Source organism: Dipodomys ordii, unplaced genomic scaffold (genome assembly GCF_000151885.1).
Source record: "Dipodomys ordii isolate 6190 unplaced genomic scaffold, Dord_2.0 Scaffold49, whole genome shotgun sequence".
Lineage (NCBI taxonomy): Eukaryota > Metazoa > Chordata > Mammalia > Rodentia > Heteromyidae > Dipodomys > Dipodomys ordii.
In genome coordinates, this window is record NW_012267265.1 from 11,164,572 (window position 1) to 11,178,915 (window position 14,344).

The 14,344-nt window shown below is 43.0% G+C and overlaps 1 protein-coding gene across 1 annotated transcript in view; it reads right to left on the bottom strand.

Annotated features, from left to right (window-relative positions):
• Plac8 (placenta-specific 8) overlaps positions 1 to 13,326 on the bottom strand; it is an 18,766-nt gene extending 5,440 nt beyond the window's left edge. The window contains exons 1-2 of the mRNA XM_013020234.1: positions 13,223 to 13,326; positions 1,604 to 1,747 (exon numbers count right to left, since the gene is read on the bottom strand). Coding sequence (XP_012875688.1) covers positions 1,604 to 1,718 — 115 coding nt within the window. The 5' untranslated portion in view covers positions 1,719 to 1,747; positions 13,223 to 13,326. The remainder of the gene's footprint in view (positions 1 to 1,603; positions 1,748 to 13,222) is intronic.
• Positions 13,327 to 14,344: the final 1,018 nt, after the last annotated feature.

Consider the following 14,344-nt stretch of genomic DNA (forward strand, 5'->3'; position numbering starts at 1 on the left):
AAGCCTAATAACTTCATGATTAATTGAATATAACAACCAATTGAAAATATGTTTCTTTCTTTTTTTTGGGTGTGTGGGGGGGTGTCCTGTCATGGGGCCTGAACTCTGGGCCTGGGTGCTGTCCCTCAGCTCTTCAGCTCAAGGCTAGCACTCTACCACTTGAGCCATAGCGCCACTTCCGGCTTTTCTTTTTCTTTTTGCTTATGTGGTGCTGAGGAATCAAACCCAGGGCCTCATGCATGCAAGGCAAGCGCTCTACCACTGAGCCACTTTCCCAGCCCCTAAACTTCTTCATTTTCAAGCATGCAGAAACTAGGGATAAACACTATCCTCCGTGTACTATATCCAATCTAATGCAAATGAATAGTTTCTTGAATGTCAATTGCTTACATCTTTACAGATGTACAGACGTAGCTTCTCACTCAGGAGGCTGAAATCTGTGGATTGAGGTTTAAAGTCAGCCCTGGATGGAAAGTTCATAAGATTCTTATCTAAACAGTAAAAAACTGGAAGTGGAGTTGTGGCTCAAATAGTAGAGTGTCAGCCTTGAACAAAAAAGCTAAGGGATAGCCACCAAGCCCTGAGTTCAAGCCCCAGGACTAGCATGCACACAGACCACACACACACACACACACACACACACACACACACACACACACACACACACACACTGTTTAACCTATATACAACAAAACCAGTCTTTTAAAAATCAAGTTAAGGGCTGGTAATGTGGCTTATTGGTAGAGTGCTTGCCTAGCAAGCATGAAGCCCTGGGTTTGATTCCACATAAAAAAGCCTGAAGTGAGCCGGCCGTGGTGGCGAATGCCAGAAATCAACAACGAAGATGAGGCAGAAGGATCACAAGTTTGAGACCAGCCTGGGCTACACCTTTCCTTCCTCATATAACTGTATTTTTACAATAAAAAACGTTAAAAAAAAAAGGCTCAAAGTGGCGCTGTTGCTCAAGTTGTAGTGCTAGCCTTGAGCAAAAGAAGCTCAGGGACAGTGCCCAGGCCTGAGTTCAAGACCCAGGACTGGCAAAAAAACAAATAAATATAATAAAATAAAAATAAAGTTAAGCCAGGTGCTGGTGGCTAACATCTGTAATTCTAGCTACTCAGGAGGCTGAGTTCTGAGGACTGAAGTTCAAAGCTAGCCTGGACAAGGAAGTCCATGACACTCTTATCTCCAATTAACCACAGAAAACCAGAAGTAGCGCTGTGGCTCAAAGTGGTAGAGCATTAGCCTTGAGCTAAAGAGCGCAGGGACAGTGCCCAGGCCCAGAGTTCAAGCCCCATTGACTGACCAAAAAAAATCAAGTTAAACTCTAAACAATTCATTAATGTACAATCTATTTGTAATTAGAATCAATTAGCCCTTTCATTGTTATCTTAAGTCTAGCTCTTATTTTAGGTATAAAACTATTCTTTGATAGGTCAGAGCAGAATTGATTTACAATCAGTACCGAGCCTTTTTGGTTAAAAAATACCATATATTACTTGCTATGCAAAGTACCTATAAATAGTCAACTTTTGCTGCAAAGTATGTGGATATTGATAAGCAACCCACCTATAAATTAGGGGGACACTTTCCCCATACTTACAGACTCCGCAGTCACTGAAGCAATCACACATGCTTGTCTGCCAGTTTGAGTTTTGGGGTGCACGAACAAATCCAGGCTGAGTTACAATAACCGCTGCTGGCACCTGAGGTTGCATTCTCAACACGAAGTCTTAAAAGCAATGGTCTGAAAAAGGGGATGTTGACATTAGTGGGCCCCCCAGGCTTTCTTGTAAGGTACTTTTTGAGACACTATGCACTCTCTGCTGGCCCAGGAGGCAACAGAGGTGATGTTGCTTGGTGATTTGTGAAAGGCACTAATTTCTGTCTCTACTCTTGAGAGAACAGACACTCTCAGGGGAAAGGCCTTCACTAAACTGGTGAGGCAAATAGGGTGACAGGGTGAAAGGAGGGGTTGTTCATGTGCTATATTTAGATGGGTACCTGTTAGCCATGAGACAGGGAAACAATCACAATACTGGAGAGAGGTCAAAATTAGTAGCTGTAGAAAATGGCCTGTTTCTCTCTCTCTCTCTCTCTCTCTCTCTCTCTCACTTTCTCTCTCTCTCTCTCTTTCTCTTTCTCTGTATGTCTCTTTCTTTCTCTCATGTAAGTCTTGGGGCTTGAACCTAGGGACTGTGTGCTGTCTCTGAACTTTTTTGCTCAAGGTTTGCACTCTACCACTTGAGCCACAGCTCCACTGCCAGCTTTTTGGTGGTTAATTGGGACAGAAGAGTCTCATGAACTTTCCTTGTCGGGCTGCCTTTAAACAAGTATCCTCAGATCTCCTGATTAGCTAGGATTACACATATGAGCCAGCAGCAGCTGCTTGAAAATAGCTTTTTCGAAAAGTCACACCTTCCTTAGTTCTCCTGTATGGAGAAGCCCTCTGGCTCCTTTATTATGTGCCCTCTGTTTTGGACTTGTTTCTGATCGGCAGTCCTCTCTGCTCTTCCTGCCTCCAGGCTGCGCCATCATTTCAGATTTACTAGGAGCCTGTATTTGCTTGTCAATTCTGGCTTGACAGATCCTGCTTGTGAACTACAGCAAAGGTTTATTATTTATCTATTTATTTTGAGGAAAGATCTTGCTATATAGCTTAGGCTGGCCTCAAACTCACAATCCTTCCTTAGCCTCTGAAATGCTGGACTTATAACCATGCACCACCATAGTTGGGCCAGCAAAGTTTTGTTTTGTTTTTTTTTTCAATTGTGAAAATACCATACTGATACTAGTATTATACTCCTGTTTGTAAATTTTTTTTTACAGGCTTAGCAATTCTGAAACTTCTAAAATATGTCTAGGTTTCCATAGGACTTAACCAAATAAATATATCATGGATAATGAGATCAAAGTTTTTCACAGTCACAAAAAGAAGTTACAAATAAGGCAATGAGAAAGGCTAGAACAAATTCTGTGCTGTTAATTGGAAATTAAGGTAGGGATTCATGGCTGCTTGCAAACATGCTTGCACACCTACACATATTATTATAGACCTTAAAGATCACTCCAGCCTGGCACTAGTGACTCATGCCTGTAATCCTAGCTACTCAAGAGGCGGAAATCTGAGGATGAAGGTTCAAAGTCAGTCCTTTTTTCTCTAATTAGCCAGTAAAAAGCCAGGAGAAGAGGTGTGGCTCAGGTGGTAGGGCACCAGCCTAGTAGCAAAAAAGTTATTAGTACACCTAGACTTAGAGTACATGCCTCAGTATTGGCCAATGAATGAATGAATGAATACACATTACATGGCCATAGAAATTACCTTTGAGTGGAGTATGAAATTAGAGAATCATACTCATTGGTTATTATACTCATTGGCTGAGAGGAGACACAGAATGCACTGAGCTCCACAGATGCCGCCTGAAAGCCTGCAATTTGTTTGAAGCATTCCGGGGGTGAAGAGCTGTAAGAGCCTTTGGGCAAGTTCCTTCATGGAGGGCAAGAAGAGAGTGACATGTATCAGGAAGCATTTTTACTGAGTAATTTGAATGTGACTGGGGGAAAATCTTCACAAAACTTATGAACACACATGTTGGAGACCCAAAGATGAGCAACACTACATAGTACGAAGTTCAGTTTGCACTGTATGTCCCAGCCACGCCAGGAGGCTGATGTAGGAGGATCTGTCATGTAAGCCCAGAAGTTCAGGACCCATCTGGGTAATGTACAGGGACATTGTCTTTTGTGAAATGCATGTTTTTGTTGTTGTTGTTGTTGTTTTTGTTTAGTTGTGCTGGGTTTGAACTCAGGGCCTCAGGCTCTAATTTGGCTTTCTTGCACAAGCTTGGCACTCTACCTCTCGTGCCACAGTTCCACTTCTGGATTTTAGCTGGTTAGTTGGAGATTCAAGTCTCACTGACTTTTTAGTCCTGGCTGTCTTCAAACTTCCGTCTTCAGATCTCAGCTTTCTGAGTATCTAGGATTAGAGCGTGAGCCACCTGTGCGTGTGGACCAGGACACATACATATGTAAATGAAAATATGCATATGCATTCGAAACAGACATTCCTTACTGTGTGCACTGAGAGGGCCTAGAAATCATCAAAGTCTGTATCAGTAAGCACACCTTGTGCAAAAATCTTGGTTAAAAGAATCAGTGTTCACTGGAAATATGGCTGATTCCAGGGCCTGAGATTACAGGCAAGGATATGGGTAAGATGCCTGGAACATCCTGTGTTACCAAAAATAAAAAGGAACAAAGACACATCAGAAGGAAGTCTGTGCTAAACTAGATGTCTTTACTGATGGCCAAATGTAGAGGACTGAAACAACAAAATAATATTAATGGGTTATCTATCCTTCTTTTCTCCCTCCCTCCCTTTCTTTTTCTTTTCTTTTCTAGCTATCTTTTTTATTTTTTTTGTCAGTTGTGGGGCCTGAACTCTGGGCCTGGGCGCTGCCCCTGAGCTCTTCAGCTCAAGGCTAGTGCTCTACCGGCTTTTTCTGCATATGTGGTGCTAAGGAATCAGACCCAAGGCCTTATGTATGTAAGGCAAGCATTCTACTACTGAGCCATATATACTATATATATATATATATATATATATATATATATACTATATATATAGTAAAGATGCTATACAGAGGGGTTACAGTTACATGAGTAAGGTAATGAGTACATTTCCTGTTGAACATTGTTATCCCCTCCTTTGTTTTCCCCCTACCATCCTGTCTCTCCCCACCTTCCCAACTCCTCCCTCCCCCCACCCAGTTGTAAAGTTTGTTTTCAACATAGTATCTTGTACATCTCATTGTTACAATGGGTCAACCTGTATCCTTGTTTCAGCATTTTGTTATTTCCCTTCCCCTCCCCAAATTAGAAAAATGTATATAGAGGATGCAGGACACCGGAATGAAATACAGTGAAAACAGGGGTTATACTATGAGCAAAGAACATACAAAGGAAACAAAAAAAATCACCTAGGGGCTGGGAAGGTGGCTCAGTGGCAGAGTTCTTGCCTTGCATGCTCGAGGCCCTGGGTTCGATTCCTCAGCACCACATAAGCAAAAAGAAAAAAGCCGGAAGTGGCACTATGGCTCAAGTGGTAGAGCGCTTGCCTTGAGCTGAAGAGCTGAGGGAGAGCGCCCAGACCCAGAGTTCAGGCCCCACGAACGGACCCCAAAAAAAAATCACCTAGTACATTAAAAACAATAGCGACAAAGATAAAATCTCTTGTGTCCCTATCTTGGGGTTCATTTCACTTAGGATCATCTATATGGTCATATGTACATAGCTTTTGACCTTTTCTGCTTGTCTGGTAAGATTATCCTAGACATATACTTACTAGTTATTGCAAATAAGAGAAGCCATGGGACCTATGTTTCTTTGGGTCTGGCTTATTTTACTTAATATAATTTTTTCCAAGTCTTTTTATTTCCTCTTTCCTTCCTCCCTTCCTCCCTTCCTCCCTTCCTTCCTTCCTTCCTTCCTTCCTTCCTTCCTTCCTTCCTTCCTTCCTTCCTTCCTTCCTCCCTCCCTCCCTCCCTCCCTCCCTCCTTTCTTTCTCTCTTTCTCTCTTTCCCCCCTTCCCCTCTCTCTCCCCCTCCCCCTCCCCCTCCTCCTCCTCCTCTTCCTCCTCCTGCTTTCTCAAGACTGGCACCCTACTACTTGAGCTACCAGACCACTTCTGGCTTTTTTGGTAGTTAATTCGAGTTTTGGGGTTGTGTCTGGAACTCTCGAGTCGTTTAGGATTACTAGTGTGAGCCACAGACTTTCTAACCAGTAACTTTTCTTTCCATTCAAGAACTCAGAGCATGCCGAGACCTATGGATGACAGTCTGCCCTCGCCTGGGCAAGCAGGTCGCCTGGAACTTCTATGTACCCTGGTCCCCTTCTATCTGATAGGTTTTCCCCAAACCCCTGTAAAGGTTTCGCACTTGCAACTCCTAAGAAAAATGGCTCTCCCCTCGCCCGACACTTTCCAAATGGTGCCAGTAAAACTCTTTCTTTCCGCATTTTCCTGTCTCTGTATGATCAGGCTTTGTGGGGGTGGGGGGGGGTGCCACGCAGTAGAAAGAGCCGGTGTTTGCTGGGTTGTGGCCTGGACAAAGTTGGGCTACTGCGGAATGCTGGTGTGTTCATCTTACTCCACCCGGGTCTCAGCCGTTCAGACAGACGTTGCAGCTTCTGTGGTACTACTGTTCCATGCAGGAAGACAAAGTTAAGATCTGCCAGCAATACCGAAGTCTGGAGCTGCTGGCTGGGGACCAGCTGGTCCGTTTGCCATGTCACTGGCTGCTCGGCTCTTTCTCAGGACAGTCATTAGGAAGGCGTGCGCTCACATTTACATAAGATCTGTAGGTTAACATTGTGTTCACATTCATTTCTGGGGTTCTTCAGGCCATGGGTTGCTGGCACCTGGCTGGGGGGGGGTGGAGGGGAGGGGGGTCTGCGCCAAGGCCCGAGGACGTGACGGACAGCCGCTGCCCGAGAGGTACCCCCCAGACACCCCCGTTCTGCCTGCGGCACGCTTTGATGTCCCCAGCAGTCACCAGACCTCATTGGCCTCGGAGTTCTCGGAGCCGGGACAGAGTGTTCCCGGTGGGGACGGTCAGCCCGCACTCCCGCAGAGGCGGCGGCACCCTGCGGTGGAACGGGGGTCAGCGGGGCTGAGGCTGCGGGGCTGCGGGGCCAGGCAGCCCGGAGCACCCGCAGGCGGATCCGCCCGGATCGCTGCCCGCTGCCCGGCTCCAGCTGCCCGGCCCGAGCCCCGGAGCCGCGATCACCAGGCGAACGTTTGGAAAATTGAGTTTGAAGGTGGCTCAGTGGTAGAGCACTTGCCTTGCATGCATGAGGCCCTGGGTTCGATTCCTCAGCACCACATAAGCAGAAAAAGCCAGAAGTGGCGCTGTGGCTCAAGTGGTAGAGCACTAGCCTTGAGCTGAAGAGCTGAGGGACAGCGCCGAGGCCCAGAGTTCAGACCCCAGGACCAGATCTCCCCCGCCTTCCCCACCCCCTCCCCAATGAGTTTTCCTCCGATGTGGTGAGGCTGAGCTTGGAGAAGCTATCACGCCCTGGGTAGGGGCTTAGACCCTGCTCAGGTGTGCTCGCCCACCCTGCCAGCCTCCCTTCAACGCCCCCTCCCCCATCAAAGCTGGTGCTCTACCACTTGAGCCACAGCTCCACTTCTGGCTTTTGCTGGTTAACTGGAGATGAGGACTTTTCCTGCCAAGGCTGGTTTCGATCTCAGCCTCCTGAGTAGCTAGGATTATAAGGGAGTCCCCAGTGCCCCTGAGTTTTAATGCAAAACAACCACAGTTCTGAACACCATCATTCATTCCCAGGAACTAGGAAGTAAAGAAACTGCAAGAATTCAGTTTTCAGCCGGGCGCTGGTGGCTCACGCCTGTAATCCTAGCTACTCAGGAGACTGAGATCTGAGGATTGCGGTTCGAAGCAAAGTCCGTGAAACTTTTATCTCCAATTTACCACCAGAAAACTGGAAGTGGTGCTGTGGCTCAAGTGGTAGAGTGCTAGCCTTGAAAGAAAAAGCTAAGAGACAGCACCCTGTCCCTGAGTTCAAGCTCTAGGACGAAAGAGGAATTCAGTTTTCCTTGCTCAATCCTTATTACAATAATTAACTTGGTTTGAGGAACAAGGAAGTTAAGAAATGGCCAGAATTCAGTTTTCCTTTTTCTTTCACAATAATTATTGTGGGTTGACAACTTAAATTTCAAACACTCAGCAACAGATGGGATGGAATTCAACGGCCCTCTCAGATCTCCACCCAACCCAGAGCCCTGGCGTTCCCTACCTCCCAAACTCCAGCGCTAAAATAACAGGAATCATATATTGGATGATGTTTTTTGATTGGCTAATTGTGTGTGTGTGTGTGTGTGTGTGAGTGTGTTGTTCCTGGGCTTGAACTCAAAGACCTGGGTGCTGTCCCTGAACTCTACCACTTGAGTCACAGCTCTACTTCTGTAAAGCCGAATTCTGAAATCCTTACCCAGAAGACCACCAGAGACCTTCACCAATGTAAAAGAAAAGGAGTCTTCATTGCAAGCTCAAGCTTGGTCCCCCGTGTACATGACAGCAGCCCATGACACTGAGAGGCTCTGAGCCCGGGGTTACAACACTTTTTATACATTTTTTAGGGAAGGCAGGGGCTTTGCATACATCATGACTTCTTGTAACAAATGACTACAAACCATGGGAAAATCATAAAACAACTCTATAGTATGATTGGTGCACTACAAAGCGGGAAAGGACCAGAAACAAGTTGTTGGTTAGATCAAGGGGGCTGAGGTACTTTAAACTGGTTGGCTTGCACCACAGGGGAGTCTCAAGAGGATAGGTGCTAAACTGCAGGATGTCTGGTTTAGATAATGGTCACCAGACCCCAGGAGGGGCTGTTCTGGAATTTCAGATATCTCAACATACTGTCTTAAGAAAACACCATCTGTGTTTTTGAGAATTGTTTGTGCAAGTCTTGCTGTCCTAATTTCTAGCATTGGGGCTGAAGTGGGTCAAGGGTTAACTTGCAGAACTGAGATGGGGGTCTTAAGTGAAATGGAGTTGCTTAGGTTCATCACTTCCAGCTTTCTGAGTGGTTAATTGGAGATACGAGTCTCACAAATTTCTTGCCCGGGCTGGCTTTGAACTGTGATCCTCAGATCTTAGCCTTCTGAGTAGCCAGGATTTTAGGCATAAGCCTATTATCCTAATAGATTTTTAAAATTTTTATTGTTATTATAAAGGTGTTGTTCAGAGAGGTTATAGTTATATAAGTCAGGTAAAGAGTAAATTTCTTTTTGGACAATATCACCCCTTCCCTAGCTCTCTCCCAGTTTTTCCCTCCCATCCCCATCCACCAGTTGTATGGTTCCTTTTTAAACAGTGTCTAGTGAGTACCACTGCTGCATTTGTTCACTTTTTGTTCCTCCATTTCTATGGCCTCCATTACTCTCCCAAAGACATCAATGAATAAACAAGACAAAAAGAAAAGATAACAAAATCAACAACAAAGAAAAACACCTCTTGTTTCCATTTCCTAGAGCACATTTTGCTAAATTCTATTTTTTATGATGAGATGCACATAGGCATTGAATCTTTCTGTTCCTCCCCTAAGAGTGTCTTTCTTTGGGCTCACTGTGTGTGAATGCCTAGAGACTTTTTAGCTGAAAGTTTTTGTTTTGGATTTTGCTTTGCTAATCCTGGGGCTTGAACTCAGGAGGGTCTGGCTGCTGTCTCCAAGCTTCTTTTGCTCAAGACTAGTGCACTGGGACTCAAGCCACAGTGCCACTTCCAGCCTTTTCTGAGTAGTTTACTAGGGATAAGAATCTGTCTGAGGGCTGAGAAGGTGGCTCAGTGATAGAGTGCTTGCCTTGCATGCATGAGGCCCTGGGTTCGATTCCTCAGCACCACATAAGCAAAAAGAAAAAAGCCGGAAGTGGCGCTGTGGCTCAAGTGGTGGAGTGCTAGCCTTGACTGAAGAGCTGAGGGACAGCACCCAGGCCCAGAGTTTAGGCCCCATGACTGGACCCCCCCCCCAAAAAAAAAATTAAAAAATAAATTTACTTTCCTCTCTGTAGTGGCCTAAGCAGTCTCCAGTCCAACAAAGTGACCTTTCTGTTTCTTTCACCACTACTGGCTTGCCTGCCTGCCTGCCCTCCTCCCTCCCTCTCTTCCTTCCTTCCTTCCTTCCTTCCTCCTTCCTTCCTTCCCGCCTGCCTGCCTGCTTTCCTGCCTTCCTTCCTTTGTTTTTGTACCAGAACCTGGGCACTGTCCCTGAGCTTTTCACTCAAGGCTAGCACTGTTTAACAGTTGAGCCACAGCTCCACATCTGGCTTTTTGGTAGTTAATTGAAAATAAGAATCTCATGGACTTTTCCACCCTGGCTGGCTTTGATCCTCAATCCCTAGACCCCAGTCTCCTGAGTAGCTAGAATTATAGGTGTGAGCCACTAACATCTGGAAGGGCCCTAGGAGGTTTCAAACACTATTAGAAGTTTCTCTTCTGTGGTAGAGAAAATACATACACTCTAGAGGGAACCACTGTTCAGGATTGTCATTTGTAACCTTTAGCTTATTCAGAAATGAGTTATATAACATTTTGCATGAGATTTCTTACTTGAGGAAGAACATACTCCACAGTTGTAAACCTGAGAGGAGGAGCAATGGCAGAGCTCATAATTAGCATGCACGAGACTCTCAGAGTTGAATTCTCAGCACTACAAAAATTAGAAGCTTTAAGAGGAGTAAGCAAATCTGCTCACTTAGTACACTCTTCTTAGGAGACTATGCTATCCTTTCAAACTTCTAGGTATCTTTTAAGTTGAAACAAAATATAAAACAGAAACAATCACATAATACCTGAAACTAAATCAGTTCTTTCCTTCAGTTATTTAGTATCTAATAGTCTTTAACCTTCCTTATTCAAGGTAGAAGGACAGCAGGAAGTAGAGGAGGGAAAATTCTGGGAATAAATGTCTTCAGTGCCAGGTAAGTTCCTAGGATTGTTCTGGGACTCTGTGCATGTGAATAAGACTCCCAAGGTCGAGGCTGGGAAGGTGGCTCAGTGGTAGAGTGCTTGCCTTGCATGCCTGAGGCCCTGGGTTCGATTCCTCAGGAACACATAAGCAAAAAGAAAAAATCTGGAAGTGGCCCTGTGGCTCAAGTGGTAGAGCGCTAGCCTTGAGCTGAAGAGCTGAGGCACAGCGCCCAGGCCCAGAGTTCAGGCCCCACGACTGGACCCACCCCCCAAAAAAAGACTCCCAAGGTCCTCAAAGCTTATTATGGGTTAAAAACACGTAGAAAGCTTGTTGATAATGTACATTCCTGGACACTCTCTTTAGGTATTGTGATTTAGGTGCAAATGGCTAGGGTCTCAGGTTTTGCAATGAGAACTGAAAGGGTTGCTGTGCTAGAGGGTACTGACATAAAATTATAAAAGGTCCACAGTTGATTAGGCTTTATCTTCTTGTGCTGAAAGGAAAAATTCTAAATTTCAGATTTCTTTAAATTTTAATTTTGGTATGTGTGGTGGTATTAGTGTTTGAACTCTGGAACTCACACTTGCTTGTTAAAATTGACACTACCACATGAGCCAGGACTGCATCCATTTTCTTGATCATTTTTTTTTTTTTTGGAGTTGGAGTCTTTTCTCACTAGGGCTGACCTTTAATTGAAATTCTCCAGATTAAAATCTTTTGAAAGTAGTTAGGATTATAGGCATGAGCCACCAGTTCCTGATAAGGTTCAGAGATTTCTAAGAGTAGAGTAGGGCAATAGACTATTTTGAATTTCCTTGCTGGTAATCACTGCACATTTCTTTGGTGGGTCTGGCCAGCTAACTAACAGTACTAAGAAATGATCTTTGTGAATTTAAAACTTGGAATTTGGAGCATGTAGTGTGGAGGTATTGTTCACATGTCATGTCTATGAGGGACCTATATGCCATGCACTTTGCTTATAAACATTTGTCCATTCCCAGCTTTCCTTGTCACTAACAGAGCCATTTTTTTTTATTGTAAAGATACTATACAGAGGGTTACAGTTACATGAGTGAGGTAATGAGTACACTTCCTCTTGAACATTGTTAGCCCCTCCATTGTTTTCCCCCTACCATCCCCTCCCTCCCTCCCTTCCCCGAAGTTCTTTTTTTTGATTGTGATTAAGTGATTACATAATTTCTAAGTCACAAGTTCATTCTAACTTTCCTGGAGCAAATTGTCTATCACAGTCTGTAATATATAACAGTGTTCACATGTTATACACCATACATGTGATCAGCAGCATGGGGATATTTAGTGGTTCAACCAGATGAGCAGGAGTTCTTTGTTTCTTAAGTCCTGTTAGTTTTGTCGTATCACCTAACATTTTGGATTTATCATCCACTTATCAGGGAGACCATGTACCGTTTGTCTCTTCGCTCTTGGCTTACCTCGCTCAACATGATTCCTTCTAGCTCCATCCATTTCCCTGCAAATGCCATTATTTTGTCATTTCTAATGGCTAACAGAGCCATTTTTGAGACTGCCAGTAGTTCCAAAGATCTTTGAAAAAGATCTTTTGATGCAGTTTTGGAAATTACTTCAAAAATATACATTCGTAGAAAACATTCATGAAAATATGGAATATGTGTGTTTGAGGATTTTCTAATTACAAATGAATTTGTTTACAAGGAAAAATATGTATTTTAAAAGAAAAGTAAAAGGTGTCCCCTCTGTGTAGACTTAGCTTGGTTGAATATGTGGCTGTTTTGTGGGAAAAAAATGTCCGTTTTCCAATGCCTCTCCTATTGCTGATTAATTAAATATAAGAATCTTTTATGCTTTTCTACCTGGACTAGCTTTGAACTGAGATCCTCAGGTCGAACCTCCTGAGTAGGTAGAATTATAGGTGTGGAGCATAAGCGCTCAGGAAATTAGTGCTATTAATTCAGTATATTAAACATGTAAATGTTAATACCTGCTATGGATTAATTCAGATGTTAAATATATTACCAATATTTTCTTCTTTATAGTTTTTACCTGACTTATGTAACTGTAACTTCTCTGTACATTACCTACATAATAGCAATAAAAATTTAAAAAGATATTCTTGTTTCTACTATATATTGAATTAATGTTTTTGCTTTATTGAAACACTTCCATTTCCTAATAATCTCTTTTATATTTCAGAAACTAGCAAATGTGTTAGGTGAAAGTAGTATCTCTCTTTATTCATATCAGTGACTACTAGAGTTTAATTCTGATACTATTCTTGTTTTTTTACTTCCATAATTAGAATTAAAGGACTCCAAATTCATTATTTAAATCTACAAAATCTCATCTCTAGTTGCTCAGTATTTTTGAATGGATTAAATAAAATATTTTCAGTGCACAAGGAAATTATACCAGCAATGTGTAAATATGCATATTCATTGAAATAGTGAAATCAATGGTCAAGTTAGTAAATACAATGCAGAATTAATATTTCCTGTTAAAAATAGTATTTAAGGGACATTAAGGCAAAGACCCTCCACTACTTTGAAAAGCATGCTCAGTCTGACTAAATTGACTAAACTTAAAGCAATCCAATAGGACAAGATTGTTCTTTCAGCTGAACTTCAAAATATGGCATGTTAGGAACAAAACAAGAAAATCAGATCATTTTAAAGGAAACATTGTTTTTCACTGCTAATATAAAGTTCAAAAGAAGGTCTTAATTTCAAGTACTTACAATGAAGAAATGGGCTTGATGCAGAGAGAAGCTTGTGGCTTGGGAGAGACACTTACAGAGTGAAAGCTAGTAAAGGTGGCTGTCTTTTTATCCCAATAGGTTTGCAGTACAAAGACCAGAGCTTGAGGTTCTGATTGGCTGGTGCAATCTAGGCAGAAGTGCTTTCTAAGCCATGACTCTCTTACTGTGATAATTAGTTTCCTGCCAAATAAAGTATGTTCCTTTTCTTACCTTACAGTAAGTGCACTCATACATATTTAAAAAAAAATTCCTATTATCTTTAAGTAGTGTTCAAAGGAATTGCCATTCATCATAGCAGTTCATGAATACAACACCTCTTGATCATTCATCATTCTCCTATTCATAAATCTTTTGGGGAGAGGAAAATATTCATTATCTAGTTAGATTGGTTTCACATGCCAGGCCGAGTCTAATTTTGAACTTTTATTTTTATTTATTCATTTAAATATGCCATTACTAAGGCTGGAGCTCAGGGCCTGGGTGCTGTCCTTTGGCTTTTTCACTCAAGCTGGTACTCTACATTGAGCCACAGCTCTACTTCTGATTTTTTGGCAGTTAGTGATAGAGTCTCACAGACTTTCCTGCTTTAAACTGCAATCCTTAGGTCTCAGCCTGCTGAGTAACAAGGATTGTAGGCATGAGTCACTAGGGTCTGGCTTACTATTCTCTTTTATTAAAATAAACAGTGCACATTGATTGACATCTTTTGGTTATGGATCTTGCAGGGAGTATTTGGAAAAAAGCAGGCTACCTGAAATTACATATGTGATTAGAATTTGTTTTCTGTACTGTAGATTGTATTCCTAATGTTTAAGTAATCACTCTTAAATTATTAAATTAAATGGTTTTGCATGTGCTTCTTGTCCCCCACCACCTTTTTGTACAGTCCTTGGGTTTTAACTCAGAGCCTGAGTGCTGTCCCTGAGATTTTCTGTTCAAGGCTAGTGCCACTTGAGCCACAGCTCCACTTATGACTTTCTGGTGACTAATTGGAGATTAGTCTCACAGACTTTCCCTCTTGGGCTGGCTTTGAACTGCACCCTCAGATCTCAGCTCCCTGAACAGCTAGGCTTACAAGGGTAAGCCACTGGAGCCCAGCCT